This window comes from Sturnus vulgaris, chromosome Z, assembly GCF_052056855.1.
Source record: "Sturnus vulgaris isolate bStuVul1 chromosome Z, bStuVul1.hap1, whole genome shotgun sequence".
Lineage (NCBI taxonomy): Eukaryota > Metazoa > Chordata > Aves > Passeriformes > Sturnidae > Sturnus > Sturnus vulgaris.
This window is the reverse complement of record NC_142283.1, coordinates 17914721-17938170: the sequence shown is the minus strand read 5'-3', so window position 1 is coordinate 17938170 and position 23450 is coordinate 17914721. Positions and strand designations below refer to the sequence as shown.

At 42.0% G+C, this 23450-nt stretch overlaps 1 protein-coding gene across 5 annotated transcripts in view; it reads left to right on the top strand.

Annotated features, from left to right (window-relative positions):
- The window catches only part of MUSK (muscle associated receptor tyrosine kinase), a 57491-nt gene extending 35324 nt beyond the window's left edge, over positions 1-22167 (top strand). For 2 of the 5 annotated variants that reach the window (XM_088156156.1, XM_088156157.1), the window contains 8 exons: positions 3412-3587; positions 4004-4027; positions 6902-6990; positions 7337-7496; positions 8729-8918; positions 9264-9455; positions 15566-15714; positions 17543-22167. In XM_088156156.1, coding sequence (XP_088012282.1) covers positions 3412-3587; positions 4004-4027; positions 6902-6990; positions 7337-7496; positions 8729-8918; positions 9264-9455; positions 15566-15714; positions 17543-18219 — 1657 coding nt within the window. In that variant the 3' untranslated portion in view covers positions 18220-22167. The remainder of the gene's footprint in view (positions 1-3411; positions 3588-4003; positions 4028-6901; positions 6991-7336; positions 7497-8728; positions 8919-9263; positions 9456-15565; positions 15715-17542) is intronic. The other 3 variants (XM_088156158.1, XM_014884106.2, XM_014884107.2) reach the window with 3 other exon arrangements.
- The last annotated feature ends 1283 nt before the right edge of the window (positions 22168-23450 follow it).

Genomic DNA, 23450 nt, shown 5'->3' with positions numbered 1-23450 from the left:
CCTGGTATTCTACCATTGACACAGGGGTGGAATATATCCTACAAAAGAAGACTGTGCAATATCCAGAGATAATCATGCAGCCAAGTACTACAATTTGCTTTTTGCTGGCAATCTCCTCCCTGCCACCTCAATATTCTGCTCTTTGTCATTGTGCCCTTAAACACATGATCTCACTGCCTTTTTTCAAGATCTGTGACAGTACTTATATCTCAGCAACACATGCACAGCACATTAGTCAGCTAAGGGTTTTGCACATTGCTCTGCAAGGTATTTCAGTTATATACTGGCCTTGCTTCATTTACCCCTGCTCATGAGTGGCCCTGCAGGACCAGAACTCAGAGTGATTTGACTGAAGACCTGTACTTCTGGGGTACTTCTAAAGTCGGAATTATATAAACCAACATAAATATGCACTTGATCTTGATGCACCTGAGCTAACAGTTACAACATTTGCAAATATGTCTAAATGTTAATTGGCTTGCCTGGAACCATTTTTCGAACCCCTGAGTCAATGTTGATTTTTATTAATTATTCCTCCCTTCTTTACCCTCAGCCCCCCTTATCCCCCCCATCTGAATTTTAATGCAGCTTTCTTTATAAGAAAATTCTGGAGTAGCATCCTTCCCAATTCCTCAGAGAACATCAGCTGGACAGCAGTTCTTCCAGAGCCTTTTGATAACTCAGACATCTAATATATCCTTCTTAATGGCTGAGAGAGGTCTGGGGGCTCTTGAACACATCTCACATGGTCTTGGGTACTTTCCAACTCTCTTAACTACTTTTTACTGACAACTTTATAGCTTTCTGCAGAAGCTGGCTGGACTACACAAGTTTTCAGCTGAAATACTTCATGAGTAAGAATTTAACTCTCTCAGATGTGGGAGAGTTCTTCCAGTTTTTGAGGGACATACTGCCCTCCATGTATGTCCACATATTTTTATCTTATTATTTATTTTCGGCGCCAATCTTTCTCTTTCCATGTTGGTTTTTAATATTTATTTGGTTTGGAAGCTAGCCAGCAGGAATAACAAGTGACAGGCTGAGTAAAGGTTTTGTAAAAGTAATCAGGGGGTAAAACAAAATTAAATGAAACAGAAGAAAATACGGGAAGGAAACATGGGAAGGAAACATAGGAAAAGTTCACTTAATGTAAATTTAGATGCAAATTGATTAAAATGAGATTTCTCAAGGGAAAGTGATATCTTGTCTCATAATTCTTGATTACATCTGCCTCTTGTTGCTGGCTGCTATTGCAATAGCAGAAGTATCCCCAGTTTCTGTTTCAATCACTGCTGATAGGAAGTGATCAGGCTGTAGGGAACAGTCTTGTGCTGGGGAAAGTCTCTGTTTGGCTCTGTGTGTCCCCACCTCCTCAGACATAGCCTCTTGTGGTCCCTAGAAACACTACTAGCACACTTGCTGTCTTCTGCCATTACTGTCCTTTGTCCATCTGTCATTTATATGACATAACATTTCTAATAATAACCCGAAGTAATCTTTGCATATGACCTCAGCAAGCTCTCCCCGCTCAGCATCAGGTGCTACAACAAGGCTGTGAAGCCAGCTAGAGGTGACTGACCACCCCTCCCTCTGCCTGCTTTGCCATTCTTCCAGGGTGCAGATAACATTTCTTTAACCCTGGAGCAGACGGCATTGAAGAACAATGATCTTTTGCATTTCGTGATTGAACACCGAATAAAGGGCTTATTTAAGGATGCTCAGGATCCAGGAAAGAACAGAGCTAATTCAATCCAGATCTCCCAAGCCACTGCTTCAAATGCAAATTTTTCTCATTTCTCTATCTAAGTATTTCTTTACTTCACAAGGTCATTCCTGTTCCACATGTTGTTTAATGTAAAAAAGATAAATTTGCCATCTGGCTGCATTCTGGCTTCCTTGGAAAGGAGGGAGGAATAAACCAGGACTGGCTAAAATCGAGCACAGAGTAGCTGTGCATTGATAACTTCTGTGTGCTGGATTGAAGGGCATCCATTACTGTTGCAGAAGAGCTGTTGCTCTGGTAGAATTCCCAATGACTTCTATCCTTCAGGTTCTTTAGAGGGTTTGCAGTGTTGTTAGCCATTGCTGAAACTCATGATCATCTGCTCTTGCCAAAACTGTTGTATAATTAAAGAGATTGCATCAACCCATCAGGTGGTGAATTTGGCTAAATCCTTCACCACGGCCCCCAGAATTACCTTTCTCTTTCTGCATTATTGTGTTGTGGCTGGAAAAGTTGTGGAGCTTAGATGTGCAAAAGAAATATTTGCACATGACCTCAAAGCTGATTTTGCAACCCAGGCTTTCAAAAATGACTTCATAAATAAGCAAATCACTGATAAATTGACCAATACAACAAATCCACAAACTCCCCAGTATGCTGTGTTTTCTTTTTTTTTCTTTTAATCTTTTTTTTCTAGTGCAGCTATTTCTGCCTTGCCCTTCTTCACAACTATTTCTCATATAAGGCCCATCCAAACATCCAAAGCACTTCTTGTCAGTGAATGTTTCACATTGTTATGGAGTTAATATATTAGGTGGGAGACAGGTCAGTTTTTACCAGGCAACCTAAAGCTTTTACTGCAGGTATCTACAGAGAAAAAAATGGACTTTTAGTTGTCTGTAGAGACAATAAAAAAATTCTATTTTTTTATTCAGTGAGATTAAAAGTATATGAAAATGTTTAATATAAGAAGGTTAAAAATTGAAGCTCACATCTTGCTTTTAGTAAATGACACTCCAATGTACAATTTATAGAAACCAAGTGAGATTTTTAGAATATACCAAAAAATTCTAACTCTAGAAATGAGAGGGAGACTATTTACAAGACATGTACTGACAGGACAAGGGGGAATGTCTTCAAACTGAAAGAGAATAGGTTTAGATTAGACATTAGGAAGAAATCCTTGGCTGTGAGGGTGGTGGGACACTGGCACAGGTTGCACATAGAAGCCGTGGATGCCCCATCTCTGGAAGTGTCCAAGGCCAAGTTGGATGGGACTTTGAACAACCTGGTCCAGGGGAAGATGCCCCTGTTCATGGTAGGGAGTTGGAACTAGATGATCTTTGACATCTCTTCCAACACAAACCATTCTATGATTTAATGATGTTCATTAGTAGAAGATGTCAAAAAATCTGTAGAATGAACTCCTCATAGCTTGGTGTGTGTTGTGTTTTGAGCATAACCCTGCTTCAATAAAAATGTAGGTTTGTATGTTTCTTAAAGGAAGCTGTTGTATTTCATACACTTTCCTTCACTGTTTATAAGTCAGACAGACTGGCTTTAAAGAAGTGTCACCCCATTAATGGATTTCTGTCAGCTGCATAACCCCTGCACATCACTGCTAAGTGCAGCCATTTTTTTCAAGCTATTGACAGCTGTATTTCACTGTTTTTTGCAAAACAATGTAGAGAGAATTGCCTTGCTGTAAAGGATCTCTACTGCTTTAAGGAATGGCTCTCAATGGAGGAGAACTCTCAGAAGGGGATTTACAAGCCAGGACTGATGCTGCTCACTCTTCCTGAATGCAACAGGTTGCCCAGCCTTCACCAGAATCCCAGCTCCTGCACCCGTATCCCTTTCTTTGGTAAGGTGACACATGCTGCTGATTGTCCAGACAGCTGTGTTCTTGGTAAGGGAGGGGGGAAAGGTACAATCCATAATTTACAGCTAAAGTAAAAGCTGATGGCGGGTACTATCCTGTCAGCACCTGTGCATGGAATTGTGACAGCTGCTTTGGCTGTTTGCCTCTCTTGCAACTGGGGTGTGGAATAAAACCCTCAAGTAAATAAAGCCTGGATATTTATTGAGAAGATCATAACAATCTCAAAAAAATAGTCTTAATGACAGCAAAATTGCCACTCGGGTGCATTTGCAAAAGAAACAAGCTGTTTAAGCACTGCTAGAGAGGGAACTTTTTCATATAATGTGAGTCTAAGTGAGCATCCAGTGATATTACATCCTGGACAATCCCCCCTTACATCTTGTCTTGTCTTTTTGCAGATTTTAAGAAGGAGAACATAACCAGTAAGTAGAATGCTTCAGACTATATTTTTAGAGATGGACATGATATTCTTCATGGAAGCTGCCATTTGCACAGTGTATTTGAGTTTTCTGCTGGTCCTGGCTGGCTGAATTTATTACTGAATATCTGGGTTTCCATGTCCAAGGCATGGGGATAAACATTTCCAGCTCTTTGGAGGTTGGGGAGACCATGGGCTGGTAACTTTTTATGAAAGAGGCGTGGTGGTTTTAGATGGTACCCTTCCCTCCATCTGTTTCCTTTTCTTTCTACCTATTGCTTCTTGCTCCCCACTACCCATATTTGTATTTCTGATTCTGAGGTCATCTCAGCTTTATATGTTAACAACATGGTTATCTATGTCAGGTTGTCCTTGCAAGACCTTAAGCTCCCAGCACTTTCCTCAAAGCACCTCTGAAGTTTGTCTGTTTCTTGTATGAGCCTCCCATGGCCAGTGGTGAGATCCAGGCATCCCCTGAAGTGCTGCTTTGACTTCTGTCAGGCTCCCACCCTGCTGCTGGTTATGGCTGAAATATGCACACCCAACTCTTCCACTCATGTGCAATTGCAGTTTCAAGCTCAGCCACTGAGCTTGCCTCTTTGGAAAAAGGAAGAATCTCTCTCTGCCATGCTTCTGTGGAGACAAGGGCTTCAGCACCTTCTGGCCAGGGCTTGCAGCCTGCAAGTGCGGCTGTTGCTGCCCTGGTGGAGGGACCACAAGAGAGGGGTGTCAGCATATGAGCATTTATGGGATGGCTTCAGTCTCCCCACAGATATTTCAGAACATATCTTCTGTCTCTTGTGTATGCATGACCTTTTTTGTTCAGCTTCCACAGCATTTTCACAGAGTGGCATTGCACAGATGTGCAGTATTAAGATCATGAACTGGGAAGATATAACAGTAACATTTTAGTAATATTGCCTCCTCTTTTTTATTTTACATCCCCTGTTATGTGCACAAGGGTTTGTCGAACTGTTTTCTAGCTTGCTATCATATTATTCATTAGTGCCCAGATGGACCAGTTATATTATTGCCTCTGTCCTCATTATAGCAAGACAGTCTATGAAAGCATCTACATTCCCAGAGTATGAAGGATTCAGAGGTTCTTTCTTAGTGTTGCTCTTGCCCCTAAAGCTCTCCACATTCATTTTTTAAGGTGTTCCACTGACATTTATTTCAGATCTGTGCAGAAATAATTTTTATGTTTATTACTAGCTGTGTCATGTTTCAGGCACTGCTTTCCTTGCCTTTGAATGTGAAACAAGTAATATTCTGGGCTCAGGTACACAAGTATGTTCCAGGACAGCTTAACAAGTTTTTTTCGCCTCTTCAGAGCAACAAGTGCTGGTCATTTTCGGCCTGCTATCTTATTGCAGATGTGAGTCATAAATGGTATCTATGTATCAGTCAAAGAAATCCACATTTCATTTGTGATGGGTTTAAATGTTCCCATAAAGTCCACAATCATTCATCTACTGAAGAGTTTGGATGCCCCAGGGCTATAGGAACTAGATCCTTTGTTTAAGCTCACTCTCCTGGAGTTAACACTTTAGAGGCAGTGTGTCTACCTACGTGTGTATAGTGTCTGCTACCTCGTGAAACTTCAGAGAGCTGAGAGTTTATCACAATATATAACTGCAATCCTGAGTGCAGTGTATGATGCATGAGGAAAACACTGGATAGTCATGATGGTATGTTGACTATGGTCCTTGTAGTTGAGAAAGAGTACAATCCACAAGGACACATAGCCTTGTGCTAAATCTGGTTCAGCCCCTTATGCTTTCAGGAAGATGAAAAATATTTGCTTAAAAAAGTCATTATTTTAGAACACATTAGATTTCTTCTTGTTTTTCTTTGTTCCTGAACTCAAGATTATGAACATAATAGAAAACAAAATTATGACAAGAGAATTTGCTGGTTTGTAAATTTTTCTACCAAGGCTAACAATGCAGCAGACCCTTATATATGCCATCTATCATAATGTTAGCCTTGGCTCAGCTGAGTTTAGAGATTAGCTTTTATGTACAGAAATGTGTAAGGCTGCATCTCCTCTGCTGTCTTTCTCCTTCCTAGATTATGCCAGCATGCATTAACCTCTCCTATTAGGACAGATGTATGTGAGGACATATAGCCTATAAGGACATTAATGCATATTCCTGCAGTAAAATCTCAAGATTTTCTGCCTATTTTTTCTGCAGCTGGAACAAGCCCTGTGTATGCTAGTGACTACACTAACTTCATTGTAAAGAACATTGTTTTATACTGATACCATTCCTTAGATTGTAGTTCAGATCATACTTCAGGGGGTATGGTTTCCATGCATGCTGAAAACTATAGGCTGTTTCCAAATAATCTGTGGGGATTAAGACTGTACAGAAGCAGGAGGAGGACAACTTTATGAATCCGAGCTCTCTGCTACCAACCTGAGGAACATGAGTGTCTTCCTATTAGTGCCCCAGTAAGAATGTAGGCTGTGAATCATGGAACCAGTGCTGTGATTTGTTTTCTGCCTTGGTTTGGCTTGGGTGGCTACAGCATGGTACAGCATGGTTCTGTCCTGTACTTTCTGCATGATGTACTATGAACTAGGTAGTTGCAGCTCTACCATGACAGGCACATGGCCTGTTTTCTCAGTCTGAGAGGGCTGCAGTACCCTCTTTGAAGTTTCATCAGATTTCCTTCTATTGAGTGCAAAATCCATTAACATGTAAACAGGAGCCTAAGCAGTACCCTTCCCGTGTTGTCTAGCCCTTCTGTGTGCTTCAGATCTGATGCTGTCAGATGGTGTCATGTAACGACATGAACTTTATTCTTGTGAGTCTCTGCTGCAGGACATGGTCTGACATGCCTTGACCCCATGTTCTTTTTCCTCTTGCAGGGACTTGCTACAGTGGCAATGGCCAGTTTTACCAGGGCACTGCCAATGTCACAGCATCTGGCATTCCCTGCCAGAAGTGGAGTGATCAGGTGTGTGTCAGTGTGAGATCCACCAAATGCAGAGCCGTGTTTGAGGTTTGCTCTTCCAAGGAGTTTCTCAGAGTTAGGCAGCCCAATCTTGGTGAAAGGGAAGAACAAGGAACAAGTTGCCTTCATTCTTGAGCTCACAGGTGTTTTACAATCTCATCATACTTCAATCTGCAAGTTCCCTTACTGTGTCAAGATGCATTCTCTGTCATTTCAGATGACTGAAAGGCTATTTCAAGGAAGGTTCTGTCTTGATTCACTTCTTCGGGTTTTTAAAAAAAATTATTTTAACAATAATATCAGGGAAAATTATGCTGAAACACTAATACAATTTGCTTCCTCCCCCAAGGCTCCTCATTTGCACAGGAGAACTCCTCAGGTTTTCCCTGAGCTGTTTGATGCTGAGAATTACTGCCGCAATCCAGGTGGTGAGAACGAGCGGCCCTGGTGCTACACAACGGATCCAGCTGTGACCTGGGAATACTGCAGCGTGTCTCCCTGTGGAGATGGTAGGCAACTGCACTTAACAATTTCTGCCACTGTGGCCGTTTTGTGGCCTTGAAAGGTGTGTGCATCTTGAGCACACCAATCTGTTCTGCCTTCTGGATTCAGCTAGCTCTGGGTCTTCTCATAGATTCACTCAGCATCTTTAACCAGAAGGTTTAATGTGCCCCATGAAGAGGAGAAAATGAAGATAAGCACCTTGCCCTAGGTTATATAAATGCCAAAGATGAAGAGAAATGTCCTGTGGCATTCTGAAAAATTGATTTTTCACACTACTTAGAAGGTAGGGTTGTTTTACAAAGTTGTTTAATTTAGGGTGATTTTTTTTTCAGTAATAAACCCCCCAATTTAAACCAAAAACAAGCCTAAAAAACGTAGAAACATCTTCGTTCTTTGATGTTGAAACTCTGTCTTCCTTAGCTATTCTTGCTCCTCTTTCTTCCCTATCTCTTGTCCAAGGAACAGACCAATTTCTGAAAAAAATTTCATCCAAGATTCCCAGTTTCTGGATTTCAGTGCTGGGAAATAAGACTGCATTTGGAAACTTCCTGCATGGGGAACAGGGGTTCCATGGATTCAAGAGAGCACAAGTAATTTTCACTTTAGCTGGCAATTAAGAAGAAGAGTTTAAATTCTTTCTGTTCTCAATCATTGCATGCAGAGAGTAGCATTTTCTAGAATGTCTCAGAAACTACTCCACAGGTGTGTTTTTCCCCCTAATAATACAGGCAAGCGGGCTTTAAATTAGTTTTTCATATTTGCCCCATAAAGACACTGAGATGCAAATTTTTGGGGGCAAGAGGATATTTTGGGAAAGTATCACTCTGTACTTACTTGGTCTTACACTCCTCTCTGCAGATTCCTTTTAGGACACATGATACATTGTGGTTTACACTGTGCACCATTGATCTTTCCCACTGCAGACATTACTATATTTGAATACTATTGAGACTATCAGATGTGACCTCTCATTTGTAACTCTTGCAAATATTCTATGACAAAACTGTGTTCCCAGATTAATGGGAACTATATATTGGTCTAACTAGATCTTGGATTTTCACATGTGGTAAGCACAAATGGGTTTTGCTTCCCTAGTATGGTCCTCTCATGTGGTCATATGGTAATATCTGTAATGTCAGTAATTCCCAGGATGACAGTCTAGCTCTGTAAATTCTTCTTAAGAGACAGCACTATAAACTAGCAGAGGAATAACCTTCTGATTTTATTTGCATTACAGCATTGTTACCACTGGGAACAAGAAAACCAAACGGACAGACTCTAAATCTTCCCCCTCCTCCTCCATTTTCCCCTACGTACTCCATGACCGTTATCATCTCAATCATCTCCAGCTTTGCTCTGATCGTGATCTTTGGCATTATCACCCTGGTTTGCTGCCGTCGTCGAAAACAGTGGAAAAACAAAAAAAGGTAAAGCTTGGAACTTAATTTAGTGCAAGAACTGCTGCTTTGAAAAAAGGGCTTTATTTCTTCTGGGAGCAAGGTCCTGTGAATGCCTGGTAGAGGACAGCAGCCCTCCCTTTGCCTGTGGCAGCCCAGTGCAAGCTCTGTTGAACTCCTGTGCCAGAGCAGAAGGCGGCACGGTGACTAGGGACATGGCATGACATTTTTCTGCAAGGCTTCCTCAGTAGCTCTTCCCAATAACCCTGCTGCACCTTCCTTTTCCACTCCAAAAGAAATAAGCTTTGGAGGAGCTGTAGCTAGTTTTCTCCTGGTTGAGGGACACACTGACCAAAAATCTCTCCATTGTTTCAGAGAGTCAGAGACACCAACTCTCACCACTCTGCCCTCCGAACTGCTCCTGGACCGGCTGCACCCCAACCCAATGTACCAGCGCATGCCTCTTCTCCTCAATCCAAAATTGCTAAGCCTGGAGTATCCCAGGAACAATATTGAATATGTGAGAGATATTGGGGAGGGAGCATTTGGGAGAGTCTTCCAGGCCAGGTAAGCACCCTCTTTGTGAGTCTTCTTTATTTGAAGATACTTGTGAAAAGTTGGCACTGGAAATCATCCATCCATCCATCCATCCATCCATCCATCCATCCATCCATCCATCCATCCATCCACTCAAATGCATGTGTACCAAATGGTACAGAACACTCAGGTTTGAATAACTGTTTTTGTTTTCCACTGCTATCTGCCAATAGTTGTTAAACTTTTGCCACAAATTACTCTTTTCTACACTCTAGTAGCTGTAATACCTTCCTCACACACTAAAGTCTGATATAAAAATTCAGCTAAATTTTGCCAAGAGTACTGCCTGTGACGTGACCTATAATGAAGTTCTTGCGTTTCCCAGTATTTATGAATTGTCAGTGTGTGGTGACGTCCATTTTAACACCAATACTGATCTGTGAAATTACCACAGAAGTCACTGTGTCATGCTATAGTTCAGTCCCAACCGAATTTCAGTTTGATTCAGTGGCAAAACCAAACCAAAATCCCCTAAAAACCCTCCCCACATAGGCCAGTGTGGGGTTGGGTGGAGGTGGATGGTTGTGTGTCTGGTGGTGTCTCAGCCTTAATGGGAAATGCACATCCAAGATTTGTAGATACTCGTGGGTGAAAGGAACAGCAAAAGTCAGAGTATCTGCAAAAGTGTACAAATTTTTATTAGTAAATTACACACCAGCTGTGGAAATAGCTATTTTACAGTCCCTGACATCCTATATAAGCACAGGGCCATGGGTTTTGAATAAAGGTAGTGTGGAAAGGAAGAGAGACAGAAAGATGGATTAAAGGTGAAAGGAGAGAAAGAAAGGAAGAAAGGAAAAAAAAAAAGAGATCAGTGGTCCTGGCTCCACCATCAATTCAGCTGACAGAAAGTTTAGGGTCCTGGGGCACATGGGGCACACAGGCTTTGTAGGGTATCTTTTTTATGGTAAAATTTCTGTGCCCTGGAGCTAACTTTCTCACTTGCTATACAAGTGAGTTATCATGGGCTGCCCCTTCTCCCAGATCTTTCTGGAGATGGTTTGGGGGCTTTGGGGGTCTTGGGTGCTCTTGATCCTCCCTTGCAGTGCATTCCCGCCTATTTCTCAGCCTCATTCCTGCACCTCTGATGTACGGTGTTGCGCTTATCTCCAGAAGACAGAACAAGGACACTTGTCTCAGAAAAATGTTGCCCTACCTCTCTATGGCCCCTTTCTCCAGCCATACAGTTCTTGGTTGGCTCCATGGCTATCTGGATATCAGTGTTTGAGTAACACACATAAATTTCCTTATCTCTAGACTTCTACAGTGTCCCCTTTAGTTAGTTTGTAATTTTTATTTTTGGAATTTGCAGCTGTTGTTACCTGTTTTAAACCTAAGATAGTAGACGACAGCCCAGTTCTGATAATCATGGGATGTTAGATTTTAAAAGATGCTCTTTAAAAAATGTGAAAAATCTTTAATTGACAACCCAAAAAATAAGGAGGATGGAAGGTGTCCAGCTTTTCTAGACACCAGAATCCATGATTTCTGCAAGATAATCTTTGGACAGTAATAGTTTCCTTCTAAAGTCCCATCTCCAAATTCCTAGACGAAAATGTATAGGCTGCGTAGTTCTCTGATTAGTCAGGGCATTTATCTTTGTCCTTTGCAGTTAACAAGTATGGGGCACGGCTGATTTTATACCTGTATCTGGAGTAGTGTATGGTAACCTTGTAAAAAGCCAGGGAAGGATCAGAGTCCCACCATGGGCCAAGATCTGCTTGTTGAAATGCTTCTGTTGCCAAAGCAAAGGATTATCCTTGCACAAAGCAGTCATAATGTAGGTATTTGTAGTGTTTATAGTTAAGCTGTTGATGTACCTGATAGAAAATGAATTCTATACAGGTTAAATATGTTACAGCTGGAAAACGCTTTCAATAGCTGTGATGGATTTTTTTCCCTAATGAAGAGATAAATTATTTCTAATGGAAGAAAAGCAGGTACACTTTTCTTTATTACAGAAAAAACTAAAAATAACAAAATTCAAAGGGCATGCAGTGGGATCATCACAGATGCTTAGCCCATGACAAATTGTTAGCCTGGATGGCCAAATGCATCTGAGCTTGAAACAAGACCAAAGCTATAGAAACTGCACAACAGCTGTGCTTGAGGCACTGCACACCAGGGGCGCAGGGCAGCTCTTGTCCCAGGCTCAGCACAGTGCTTGAGGTGCCCTGAGGTGCATCACCTTCCTGCTCATGCTGCAGGAGTCTTCACCTGCGTGTGAGCAGGGCAGGCATTCTTCTTGCCAAGTGCTGCTTTGGCCCTGCTCTGGAAGCTTAATACAATTTGAGTGCTGCACAGACCTTTCTGAGCTCAAAATGACTTTCACAGGTATCAAGCAAGACTTAAGGGGCATTCAAATGTCACTTAAAGTGCTAGTTAAGCAAGTGCCAAAGTGGTGTAAAGACCTCTTATGTGGATTTCATCCACTTCAGCACTGCAATTTCTTTTAATTAAGACTTTTTGTTATTGTCAGTGGAAACTGAGAGAAAAAGACACGGGACAAAAAAGAAAGCATCACCTCTTATCTAGCATTTGCAAAGTGAGGAGTACCACATCCTGAGATGCTTGATCTCTATGCCTCAAGGAAGAAACCACAGAAATGTTGCTTCTGAGGGACTTCATTTTTTTACCATCTCTATCAAAAGTGCCTCCAAGGCTTTATAACGCCTTATAATAAGCTATAGACGTTTCTCTGCACTGGTGGCAGATTAGTGCTGACTGCTGATCCACTAATACAAGCTGTGTGTCCATCCAAGTCACTGAAACTATCAAAACTCAAATTATTGCCTTCCCATCTCAGAAGGATAAAATGTACTTTCCTGCATGTGTTAAATGGACATCTTGAGCTAAGTTTAGAAATCCTCTTACTTCTCCTGCTCTCATGTTTCTCACTCTTCTGTAAACACAGCTCCACACTCAGTGCCAGCGATGCCTTTGCCAGTTGGCTGCTGCGAGTCCTGATTCAGTGTTTACTCTCTCCTGGGTCAAGCAACATGTTAGGACAGGAAGTGTCTAGCTATCATTTACTAGCTTCCCCTGAAAGGCTGCTGTCTTCACCAGGAACAGCTTCACACTTGGAAGGATAGGGAAGTAACCATGCTTAAAACAAAATTCAGGACCTGGCTCAGATCTGTTCCGCCTGGGTCCTTGTGGCTGAATCTCCTCCTGGGAGACCGTGCTGGCCCCACAAGTCACCAGAGCACTGTGCAGTTCAGTGCAGAGCAGCATACAAGTTTTCTCCCAGAGATGGAGCAGTGTGGTCCAGGCTAAGCTTGAGGCTCCAGACTCCAGATTGCTTAAAAGCCTGGATGTGAAGTCTTTGCTAGTAGGCTGGTAGACCTACACTACAAATGCACAACTTGTTGTCCCTACTTAGGGACAGGGCTGCTCCTAAGGTTGGAGTTTCTTAATCGAATTCTCCTCATGTTCTCTCTGCTAAGGGTATTTCTTTGACCTGCTGTCTCATATATAGCTGAAAAACAGTGTGGGTGTTAATTAAAAAAAACCCCAACCTTCCCTTCCTCAAAAAGCGGCCCCTGCTGGTTCAGAGCAGTCTCCTGCTCACATATTAACTTAACCAAAGGATAGTATAAAGATAAGTTCCCACCAGACTCAGTAGATGTTAATTGCATTATTTAATGGTCTAAGAGAAGCTACTCAACTGTTATGGTGAGCAAGATGGGGACAGGACACATTCTCAAATGCAGGTTCAGACTGCTCCTCATTTTTTTACATAAGTTCCCAGCCAGGTTTTTCTTTCCAAAGCAGTACCTAAGTCAGATATTCTCTAGATAAGCTCAGGGTGAAATTCCTAACAGCACTGCTGGTTAGTTCTTTGAACAGGCATGTACTTAAACTGATGCCTCTAGTGCACAAATCCATTGGTAGTGAAAAAGGCAAAGGACTGTTGCTGTCCACCCTGTGCACAAACAATGTAAATTTCTCCTTAGCTTTTGATTAATTGCAAGAGAGATTACCTAAGGTAATTTATTTTGATGCTTTCCAATTCTAGAAGAGAATTAACCTATTTTTTGAAAAACAGTCCCCTTTCTGGCCCTCCACCTGAATTCTCCAGGTTCAGAGGCAGAAGATTCCCATTGCTACCCAGCAGGTGGGCCCCTATCATTTGTACAAAGACTGTCTTTAGGGCATGAAAGGGGTCAACTTTGATAGCTCTCTGCCAAGACTTCAGACAGTCTCTGCGTCTGTGCTAGATCAGTGTGAGTTTTCCAGGTCTGCTAAGAGCTGTACTGAATCACCATGAGCTACCAAAGATGAAATTTCTGGCTTTTGCCTGAAGGCCAGTTAAAAGACTGTGTGTCTTAACTGCACTTGGTTACATATAGGTTAGTTTACATTTAAGGATTCTGTGAATTTGGGTGGTTGGGTGTACATCAGCCTGGGGTGAGTTTCTGTCTCCAAAGCAGGCAGGACTGAGCTCTGCCTACCCTGCTTTGGCACTGTGAGGTCTGCTAGTCCGGGATGAGTGATAATCTATAAGACTAGGCCTCCTATTTTTACTTTTAAATTCTCCATTACTTTGTTCAGGCTGCTGCTGCTGGCTCTAGTGCTGAGAATTGAGAGCAGGTGGTAGGTGCTCATACTCCTCCTCTCCTACTAGGCTGGAAACTGCTGCCAGCACAGGGAAAAAGAAGGAAGATATTGTGCTGTAATGGAGGCAGTAGCAGGCAAGTGTGGGGTCTGATCCTTTGCTCTGGCACGCCAGACCTCCTTGCCTGAGTGTTTCAGCCACCTGTGATTCCTTTCTTGATGGACACTCGGCCATCCAGTGACATTTGACATTTACAGCATCCAAGTGCAACTGTTGCAACTGCCATGTGTCTGAAGTAGAAGACAAGGAAGCTGGAAGTTTGCTTTGGAAATTGGAGTCTCCTCTAGGTGCTACTGAGCAATAAAATAACCTCGCATTTGAGCAATGGGATGGCAGTCAGGCTGGCATAGTGACATGGCACATAAATGGGCACCACCCTCCGTGGGCTCTGGCTGGCTACCTGTACGGAATGTGTTTTAGTCGCAAGGACCCTGGGAAGAATTCACCCAGGAAACAAAATGTATGTCTGAGTTTTGGTGCATGTTTGAAGAGTGGAAAGTTACTCTTCTCTGAGAGCTACCCCTAAATCTTTGGCAAGCCCATCTAATTAAACTTGTTTAAGGACCTGTGGATAAGAAAACAAATTTGTTGCTCTAAGTCAGGATTCTGTTTCCTAAGGATTTGTGTCTATAAGCTTTAGCTGAAGATTTGCCAGTGTTAAAATGTGTGTATTAACACATTAACTTGTTCTTCAGACAAGGCACAGGTTTGCTTTGTCCCTTCTGTCCTGTCATGTGTTTCCACAAATCTTGTAGGAATATTAACTGTTTTCTAGACCTCAGCTACACCATATTAAATCCATCTGGAATCAGCTAATGGTTTTATAACTTGTTGAATTAAAAGTGCATACACGTGCCACACACAATTATACACAGAAAACAGTAACAAAAGGCCATTTTCCTTACAAAACCAAGGGAATACACTTACAGTAATTGTTGCTTTCACTCTAACAGTAGCCAGATATACCAAAGTCACCACTGTGCCAGGTATAGGAAAGGAGGCTCTTTCATCAGTTTCATAGAAAACAGGTTTAATTTTAACTCAGCCATTACACCCCAAAAGTGAATTGCTTGTACTGAAGAGTCCATTCTGTCCTCCATTAAGTTTATGATGTGATCTCCAGCCTAGGGAGAGGTTGTTTCTTACCAACCTGTTACTTATTTATGTCTTTACCAGACATAGTAATGAGTCTGTAAGCAGCAAGACCAGTGATCAAAAAAAAAAGCTATATTGAATTTAGTCTCGTCTGAACCAAATTAAACATCTCCGTAATATGCAATTCATATTGCAGTCCCAAGAGTCCCAAGAGATGAAACGGGACTTTTAGGTTCTATCTGCTCATTCTGGGGCCTTCTATTTTTTTTTTTTTTTGTCAGCCTCTCCTTTTGCACTAGAAACAGAACCTATATTTAGTATGCATGTATTCATCACTGATGGTTTCCTCTCTTCTCTCTCCTTGCAGGGCCCCAGGGCTGCTGCCATATGAACCTTTCACCATGGTAGCAGTGAAAATGCTGAAGGAGGAAGCATCTGCAGACATGCAGGCCGACTTTCAAAGGGAAGCAGCTCTCATGGCAGAGTTTGACAATCCGAATATCGTCAAGCTTTTAGGTATCTCAGTGAGACATCCTGTTGCCTTAACAGGATGGTGCATCACATCAAAACCTCCCCATGCTGCATTAAGTATACTCTGGCCGTCTTGCTGCCTAGCTCTGCTTTCAGTCTAATAACATTGACACAGATGTCTTATAGGGAAGACGTGAACTTCCTGGAACTGTGATTTATTTTGTGGCTACTGAAAAGAAACAGTACAATTCTTATTGTTTTTATAGGTCTCGCTTACTATTGTGATAGCGTTTAAAAAACCAAAATCAAATGAACAAAAAAAGCCAGCCACCAAAAACGTCTCTTCCTTTCCTTCGATTCTTATCTGAAAGAACATCCTTCTTTGTTGGATTATTTTCAGAAAGTCTTGTCTCTGCAGCTTGGCTGTTAAGATATCTTCTGAGAAGAAAGCTGCTGACCAAAAATATTCCTTTAGAAAATTGTCATTTTTTTTTGTCTGAAGTAAATGCTGCTGGACATCTATATCTGGCAATCCTGCCCTAAGTTGTTGTATGCAGATCTGATTCTCATCAACAGGGGCATCTGAGATCTTAATTTATTGCAGTAGGAAGCTCCACAACATTTTGAAATGGATAAACTGCAGTTTTGGGAAAACTGGTTTGATGCAAGTACTTTGGCTACAGAAAAGAACAGCAGGAAATACACCCAGCTCAACTAAACTTTGTGCTTATTGTTAACACATTTTAGGCCAGAAAAAGGCAAAGGTACAGGCACAAACTAGTATCTCATCATGGGGATGTGTAGAAACAACCCCATTGTTGAAGACAGCTTAGATGATAAATCTCTCACATACACTTGTCATGCTTGTCAGATCCTGATGTCATCAGATTGGGAACAGCTATTTGTTTTTCCTCAAAGATTCAAATATTAGGTCATCAACCAGAATTTCAGATTTCACAGTAAGTTGCATCGCCAATTGCTAAACGATGGCTCTAAGAAAGCAAAACACATACATTTTAAATGTCGGCCTTTGCTGGTTAGCAGCTTAATGATAGGAGCACAAATATTACTATATCACTGTATGATCTGTAAGACTTATGAAGGTGTGGTTAATGATGGCTCACCAATAAAGGTGATGAAGAGCCAAGCATGTACCCTTCAGTGGGACTGCATTCTGCATCTAACAGATATGGTAAATGTCTCCTTTCTGCTGTTTTTGATTTGTCTTTTTTTCATTTTTTAATATCTGTCATGCCAAAAGTAATTCCTCAACCAACATTTTTTGCATGAGTTGTTTAAAAAAAAAAAAAAATCCATAAGCGCGAGAGTCTCCTTGCAATTCAAGTGTTCCATTGAACATGCCTCTTGTAAATACTTTTCAAGTCTTCCTGCATATGTGTCACCCCTGCAATAATATTATTGTTATAATAACACAATAATCACAACAAATAAAATAATTTTAAATTACATGATCAGAACTTTAAAGATTGCTTCTTGAAACTCCTTGCAGTTGCACCTGAGAAGAGGCAATATTTTTGTTAATACCTACTTAAGCAGGATTGGGCTCTCAATTAAACAAAGCTCCAAAAGTCTGTGTTTTACCTGGGATGTCGAGAAAAACTGTGCATGCAGGCATGTGCATGACCTGTTAGCATCAGCCACAGAGCCCAGCATTAGATCCCTGATGAAGGAGCTTTAAAAGAGGCAGCATGCATGATGGATGCATACAAAGTGCATGGCATTTGCATGGTCACCTCTCTCTCTGCATTGCTGAAAGTCTCCCTTTTGCGTAAGTGTTTTTGGACTTTTTTGGCCCTTGCACAGCAGAAGTGTCTCTGCTCCCCAAATGACCTGTGTGTCTGTGCTCCCCCAGGCGTGTGTGCAGTTGGGAAGCCGATGTGCCTGCTGTTCGAGTACATGGCCTATGGGGATCTGAACGAGTACCTGCGTGACCGCTCTCCCCGCAACCTCTGCAGCCTGGCTCAGGGCAGCCTGGACACGAGGCTTGGCCTCCCCAACCCCCTGGCGCTGTGCTGCACCAGCCAGCTCTGCATTGCCAAGCAGGTCGCTGCCGGCATGGCGTACCTCTCCGAGCGCAAGTTTGTCCACCGGGACTTGGCCACCAGGAACTGCCTGGTGGGGGAGAACATGGTGGTGAAAATTGCCGATTTTGGTCTCTCGAGGAACATGTATTCGGCTGACTATTACAAAGCAAATGAGAACGATGCCATCCCCATCCGCTGGATGCCCCCCGAGTCCATTTTCTACAACCGCTACACCACAGAGTCGGATGTGTGGGCCTACGGAGTGGTGCTGTGGGAGATCTTCTCCTATGGCATGCAGCCTTACTACGGGATGGCTCACGAGGAGGTCATCTACTACGTGAGGGATGGGAATGTCCTCTCCTGCCCAGACAACTGTCCCCTGGAGCTCTACAACCTGATGCGTCTCTGCTGGAGCAAGCTGCCTGCTGACCGGCCAGGCTTTGCCAGCATCCACCGCATCTTGGAGCGCATGTACGAGAGGGCCGTGGCCAACATGTCTGTCTGAAGGATGCCTTTCCTTCCTTGTCTCCTCTGTCCACCTATCCAGACTGACTTGGGTCAGTCTATGAGCTCCTGAGTGATGGTTACTTCACAAAATGTCCCACTCAGGGAGGAGAAACAGCTTGTTCCGATGCCAAGCAAGAAATACAGACTGTACCCCCTGATGCACCTTCTTGAGTGGGACTGTACCTCCCAAACAGCAGGGCTGACCTTTAGCCACCACGACTGGACTCCTCAGGTTGGTGAGAGTGCTGGTCGTGCTGACTCAGTGCTTTTATTTAGCATTTCCAGGAGCACAGAGTTGCCCAGGGAAGGCAAACCAGTGTTTCTTTCTAACCACTGTTTCTTCCCTTCCTAACAGACGTCACCATGCCCTTCTGCATTTACACTCTTGGCTTTTACCTCTTTTTCCCCCTTCTCTTATGTTTTCAAGTATTATTTAAAAAAAAAGATTGCAGAGGTCAATCTTCTTTTGGGGATACTCTTTATTATTTTATTTTTGCATACTGTTTACTATTTTGTTTTTGCATACTCAGTCCTTTTTGCAGAAAAAGGATGTTTCTGAAGCCATAGGCCACTTTTGTCTTCCTTTTATCTTCCATTCTCTCTCATTACAATAACACTGACAGAGTCAAAATAGGAGCCTGCTGGACCACTGGCAGCCACCTGCACCTTATGCTACAGAGACAGGCAAACTCCTGTGAAGCATGACACTTTCCATTTTCCAGTCTGGGAAATCCAGAGTCATATCTACTTGATGTTTGTTAAAATTCCACCTGAAAACTTTCCTTAAGCATTGCACCACATCTTTCTTGCCTTCCCCTGAAGCAACAAAGCCATTTGGTGCTACAGGAGAAATTAATCCCAAAGACCTGGTGCTGCACATTGTAGGCATCCAAGGTGTATTTATTTGCCGCTGTATGGTCCTCGCCATGCAGAAAGCAGGAAGAAATGCATCCTTTCTTTGCAGATATGTGGCAGATTGTATTAATTATTTCCTTTTCCTTTACAATCTTTGCCTCCTGTTTCTTGTTTTCCTTTCCTGACAGACTCTCCAAACTCCCACTACAGTATTTGCTGGCCACCTTTCCTTGTACTGCAGTTTAGAGACAGAGAATAAGAAAGGTGGATGTCTGCCACCAATGTCCTTCAGAGACAACCTGTCAGTTAAGAGAAGCTGGAGAAAGTTAAAAAGAGCCACAGTTACACATATCCCACACCCATCTCCAAACACCAAAAGTTTCTCTGCTAAAAGTTCTCCAAATTGTAATGGATATTTAAATGCAGAGAAAATTTTATTCCTCTGATGGCAGGTGTAACCTTTCAGCTCCTTGTGGAGTGATGAGCAGTTGTCCCAGAGCCTCATTGCTGATACAAAATGTAGCCTAAGGCAGAGATGTGCATTATGACTGAAGAGCAGGAGTGCAAGTGAATGACTGTTTAGTGTGACTTCTGTAACCAGGACACACTGCTTTAGCTTACCCAGAAAGCAGCAGCAGAGAGCAGCTATCTATGGTTTCTGAAATGTAAGCTTGAAAAGGTCTGTGAACCATTTTAAAGAGCAGACTAGAAAGATCATGCTTTCATCTGCTGCTCTCTTGTTTGTTTGGGTTTTTATTTTGTTGGTTTTGTCGGTTTTTTCATATAACCATAGTTTGTGGCCACAACAGCATTGTTTAATATTTTCAGGCCACTGGTGTCACTTTCACTTGGAGCAAAGAGCTTGCAATTACCAAAGGCAAGAAAAGAGGTTTGGACTGCAAAATGTTGAAGTGCTAAAATAGTAACTTCACAGTGAGCACAAAATGACCAGTACTGTCTTAACCATTTAGCAGTCCTACCATCATGCTGCTATGATACACCAGTTTACTGAGGTTTGGATGCTAAAGACATACACTCTTGAAAATCCCAAAGTCCTCAATTTCAATAAAAAATTATACTGGAGTTCTTTATATAGCTCCTGTCATTTATTTCTGACCACCTTGCAGTGCGCACTGTTAAATTTCTGTTGGGTTGTATCAGCTCCCTGTCTGTCTTCCCTGTTCTGAGGAGGCAGAAATGAGGAGGCAGGCCTGGAGGGATGATGGGTGATGCTGAGCTGAGCCCACATACACAGCCCAGGACTTGCATCATTTCTGTAAGGGAGGGTGCACATTCAAGATCCCTGCAGTGCTCAAGGCATCAGGTATTTTGTCACCCTCTTTAGAGGGCAGGGTCAGAAGCCATGTGGGTAGTGGTGTGGGTCCAGGTACCTAGACCCTCCCCTGAAGCTGGAATGATTCTTAATGCTAAGCAAAGGCACAGTAACAGGTGCAAAACCTACACCATGTGCTAAATGTAAACAAACACACCTATTTACAGTCTGGAGGACAGTCTGCCTTTTTGCCTTCTAGAATCCCAGTGCTGGCTTCAGTTGTTCATACTCCCATTCCCCCAGGAAAATGATTTTAAAACCATAATCACAGTTTTCCTCTTAGCTGCCTGTCATGTCACATGCTTGGAATTTTCACTCACTTTCTTTGTGAAAGAAGGACTCTCATAAACTTGGAAATGTAGCCCTTTTCATCTCATTTTCCTAGTCCAAATACTTCTCTCCGTGGCCCCATACTTAGGAAAACAATGGAAAATTTGGTCTTCCTTGTCCAGCATTCCAGCCTTTGCATTATAAGCCCGTACTGAAGTGTGAGGTAGTCAGTGTCTGCAGGTCGGGAGGGAAAAAGCTTCCTTTCCTGCAGGAGGAAAGAGATCATTTAAAGGTAGACTCAGAGAAGCTCTCAGCAACATGCTCTCCAGGGATGGTAATCCATCCTGCGTACCAATCCAGCAGGAGGGCTTAGCACCTAAACGGTGCTGTCCTTTGAGGATTAAATTGTAGCAGGACTTCTGCTGCCTTAGTGTGTAGCTGGATTTTACCGTTTCCTTCTGCTGTATGCTTTTCAGCTTGCTAGGAACCGAGGATTAACTGCTTTCATGACATGCTTTCTTTCACAAATCTTTTTCTCCTCCTTATGTTTAAGATTCTGCTGTTTTTATTCTGTGTTGTACAGTGTGCTATGCCAGATTCTTCTAAACTTTCTGTACAATTATCATGTAACACAAATTATTTTGAACAGGAATAAACAAAGGGATTAGGAGAGTGTAGAAGAGCAAGAAAACTTTGTTACTCAAAAAGTTGCTTAGAAGCAAAAATATTTTGCTTCTCTAGTTTGTACTTATAATTCATGTGGAGAGAGAAAAATTTAAAAATGAACATTTTCACATTCATTTTAGAATATTTGTGTGCTGCAAGGTAGAGCACTTTTCTACATTTAGTTCTGTCCATACTGGCCCCAAAAATATGGAATGCTTCATAAAATTTCATGTCACCCTGGTGCAGGGACCATACTAATACAAGAATTTAAAATGAACCTTTTTGGTGCTTCGGTTCTCATTCCCACTGATAGCAGAGGGAGCTAGCAACCTGGGGTACTGGATGAGAACCCCAAGAAGAAGATTTGCAGCACATTTGATGTACCCAATCCCTTTGCAAGTCTGCTGCCTTGAGCACTGGCAGCACGTATACATCTTTATCCTGGGTGACATACTGTGAAATCTGACCAACCAAACAGCACAGAAATCCTCTCGTGTTCCTGTGCCTTTATTTGACAGTTGCATTTAAAATGCATTTTTATAAGCATAAATTTCATAATTGATTGGACGCTGTTGACAACATGATCAAATTTGGTTCAGAGGAACTTCCTCTCAAAAACTTTGTGGGCTAAACATAACTGTCTTGTCTCATTTACCCAGAGAATATACTATTATTATTCTGTGATTGTTCGTTATACCTTCATGAATGATAGCTTTGAAAGACATCCTTAGCAGAGGCGTACATTTCTCATTATCTCAGCCTATGTAACTCATGTGTGCAATATTTTTTAAAATAAAGAGACATTGAAAAGAATCATACTAATTCTGTTCTCTCTGTTCTCTTCCTTCTCCAGCATGGTTTTGCCTTTGTTTGTTTGTTGTTTGTTTTTTGTCTTTGTTTTTTGTTTTGTTTTGGTTTGGTTTTGTTTTGTTTTCATTTTTGTCTTTGTGGGTTTTTTTCCTGAAAATGGATGTATTTAATTTTATTAAAACATCTTTATTACAGCTTTGATATCACAGTGCTTATACTGCAGGAAATTGCAGTAATAAGTCAACTTTTTATGTGTGCTCAAAGGCATGTTGTTTTGGTGGGTTAAACTGGGGTGCTGTAGGACCACATTAAGAAACTTTACATTATGAGAACACATTAAGGGCTGGACAAGGGAAAGGAGAATATTTTTACAGCAATGTGGATTGGAGTTCCTTGACCACTATCCCAAGGTGTAAGATGCCTCACACAGATGGGAATGACAGCAGTCCCCCTCCCAATATCTGCTGGTATTTGTGCCTGGATTCTGGTCTCACACCTAGATGTGTGAATTCAAGTGTGATATAAAATCAATAGGGAATTGAGTTTGCTGTCTGTAGAACACAGCTGAGCAAAGTTTCATGCTGATGGGTTTACCTAAAAGGCTGTAACTCCTTTTTTCTGCACATGATCCTTGAAAATGAGCTCACTCAGTAAGTCTATGGGAATTTTAACTATTTCAAAATTAATTGCAAATCTTTAACAATTAGAAATGGGGAATCAAACAAAACTCTCTGACTACAATTAGTCAGAAATCAGGAGGTACACTCTTTCTTTCTTTCTCTTCTCGCCCCCTTCCCCCCAGTCTAAAGTTCTGCAAATCTTCTTGCTAGAAACCTTGGGGGAGAAAGTGTTTTGTAAGAATTGTCCTTGCTGAGAAAGTTCTTAATTAATTAGGAAAGGAGTTATTTTTTCATCCTCTCAATCAGATAAAATCGTATTAAAGTTTTGACTGTTACATGCCAAGGTTTTCAAGGCACAAGAAGACGTGGGGCAGTTATTTCCCACCACAAAATGAACAGACTCTTGAAACTGTAGAGAAACATTCTTCTAGCCTGGCTAAAAAGCTGACCCTATTACAGAACCTGTTGTCTCCAGCAGTACAGTCTCTGCCAGGCTTCCTTTCTTCCAACCCCCTTCTGAGATCACCTGAACCAGACAGCACAATGGGATGTCTGCAGTGCCTAGAGTCACCCTGAGTATTTTGGGTAATTCAGCCATCCTGCGTAAAAGAATGAAAGTAACTTGTGGCTGGGAAAAGCAGAAGCATGTAATAGATGATTTGATTTTCTTGGCCT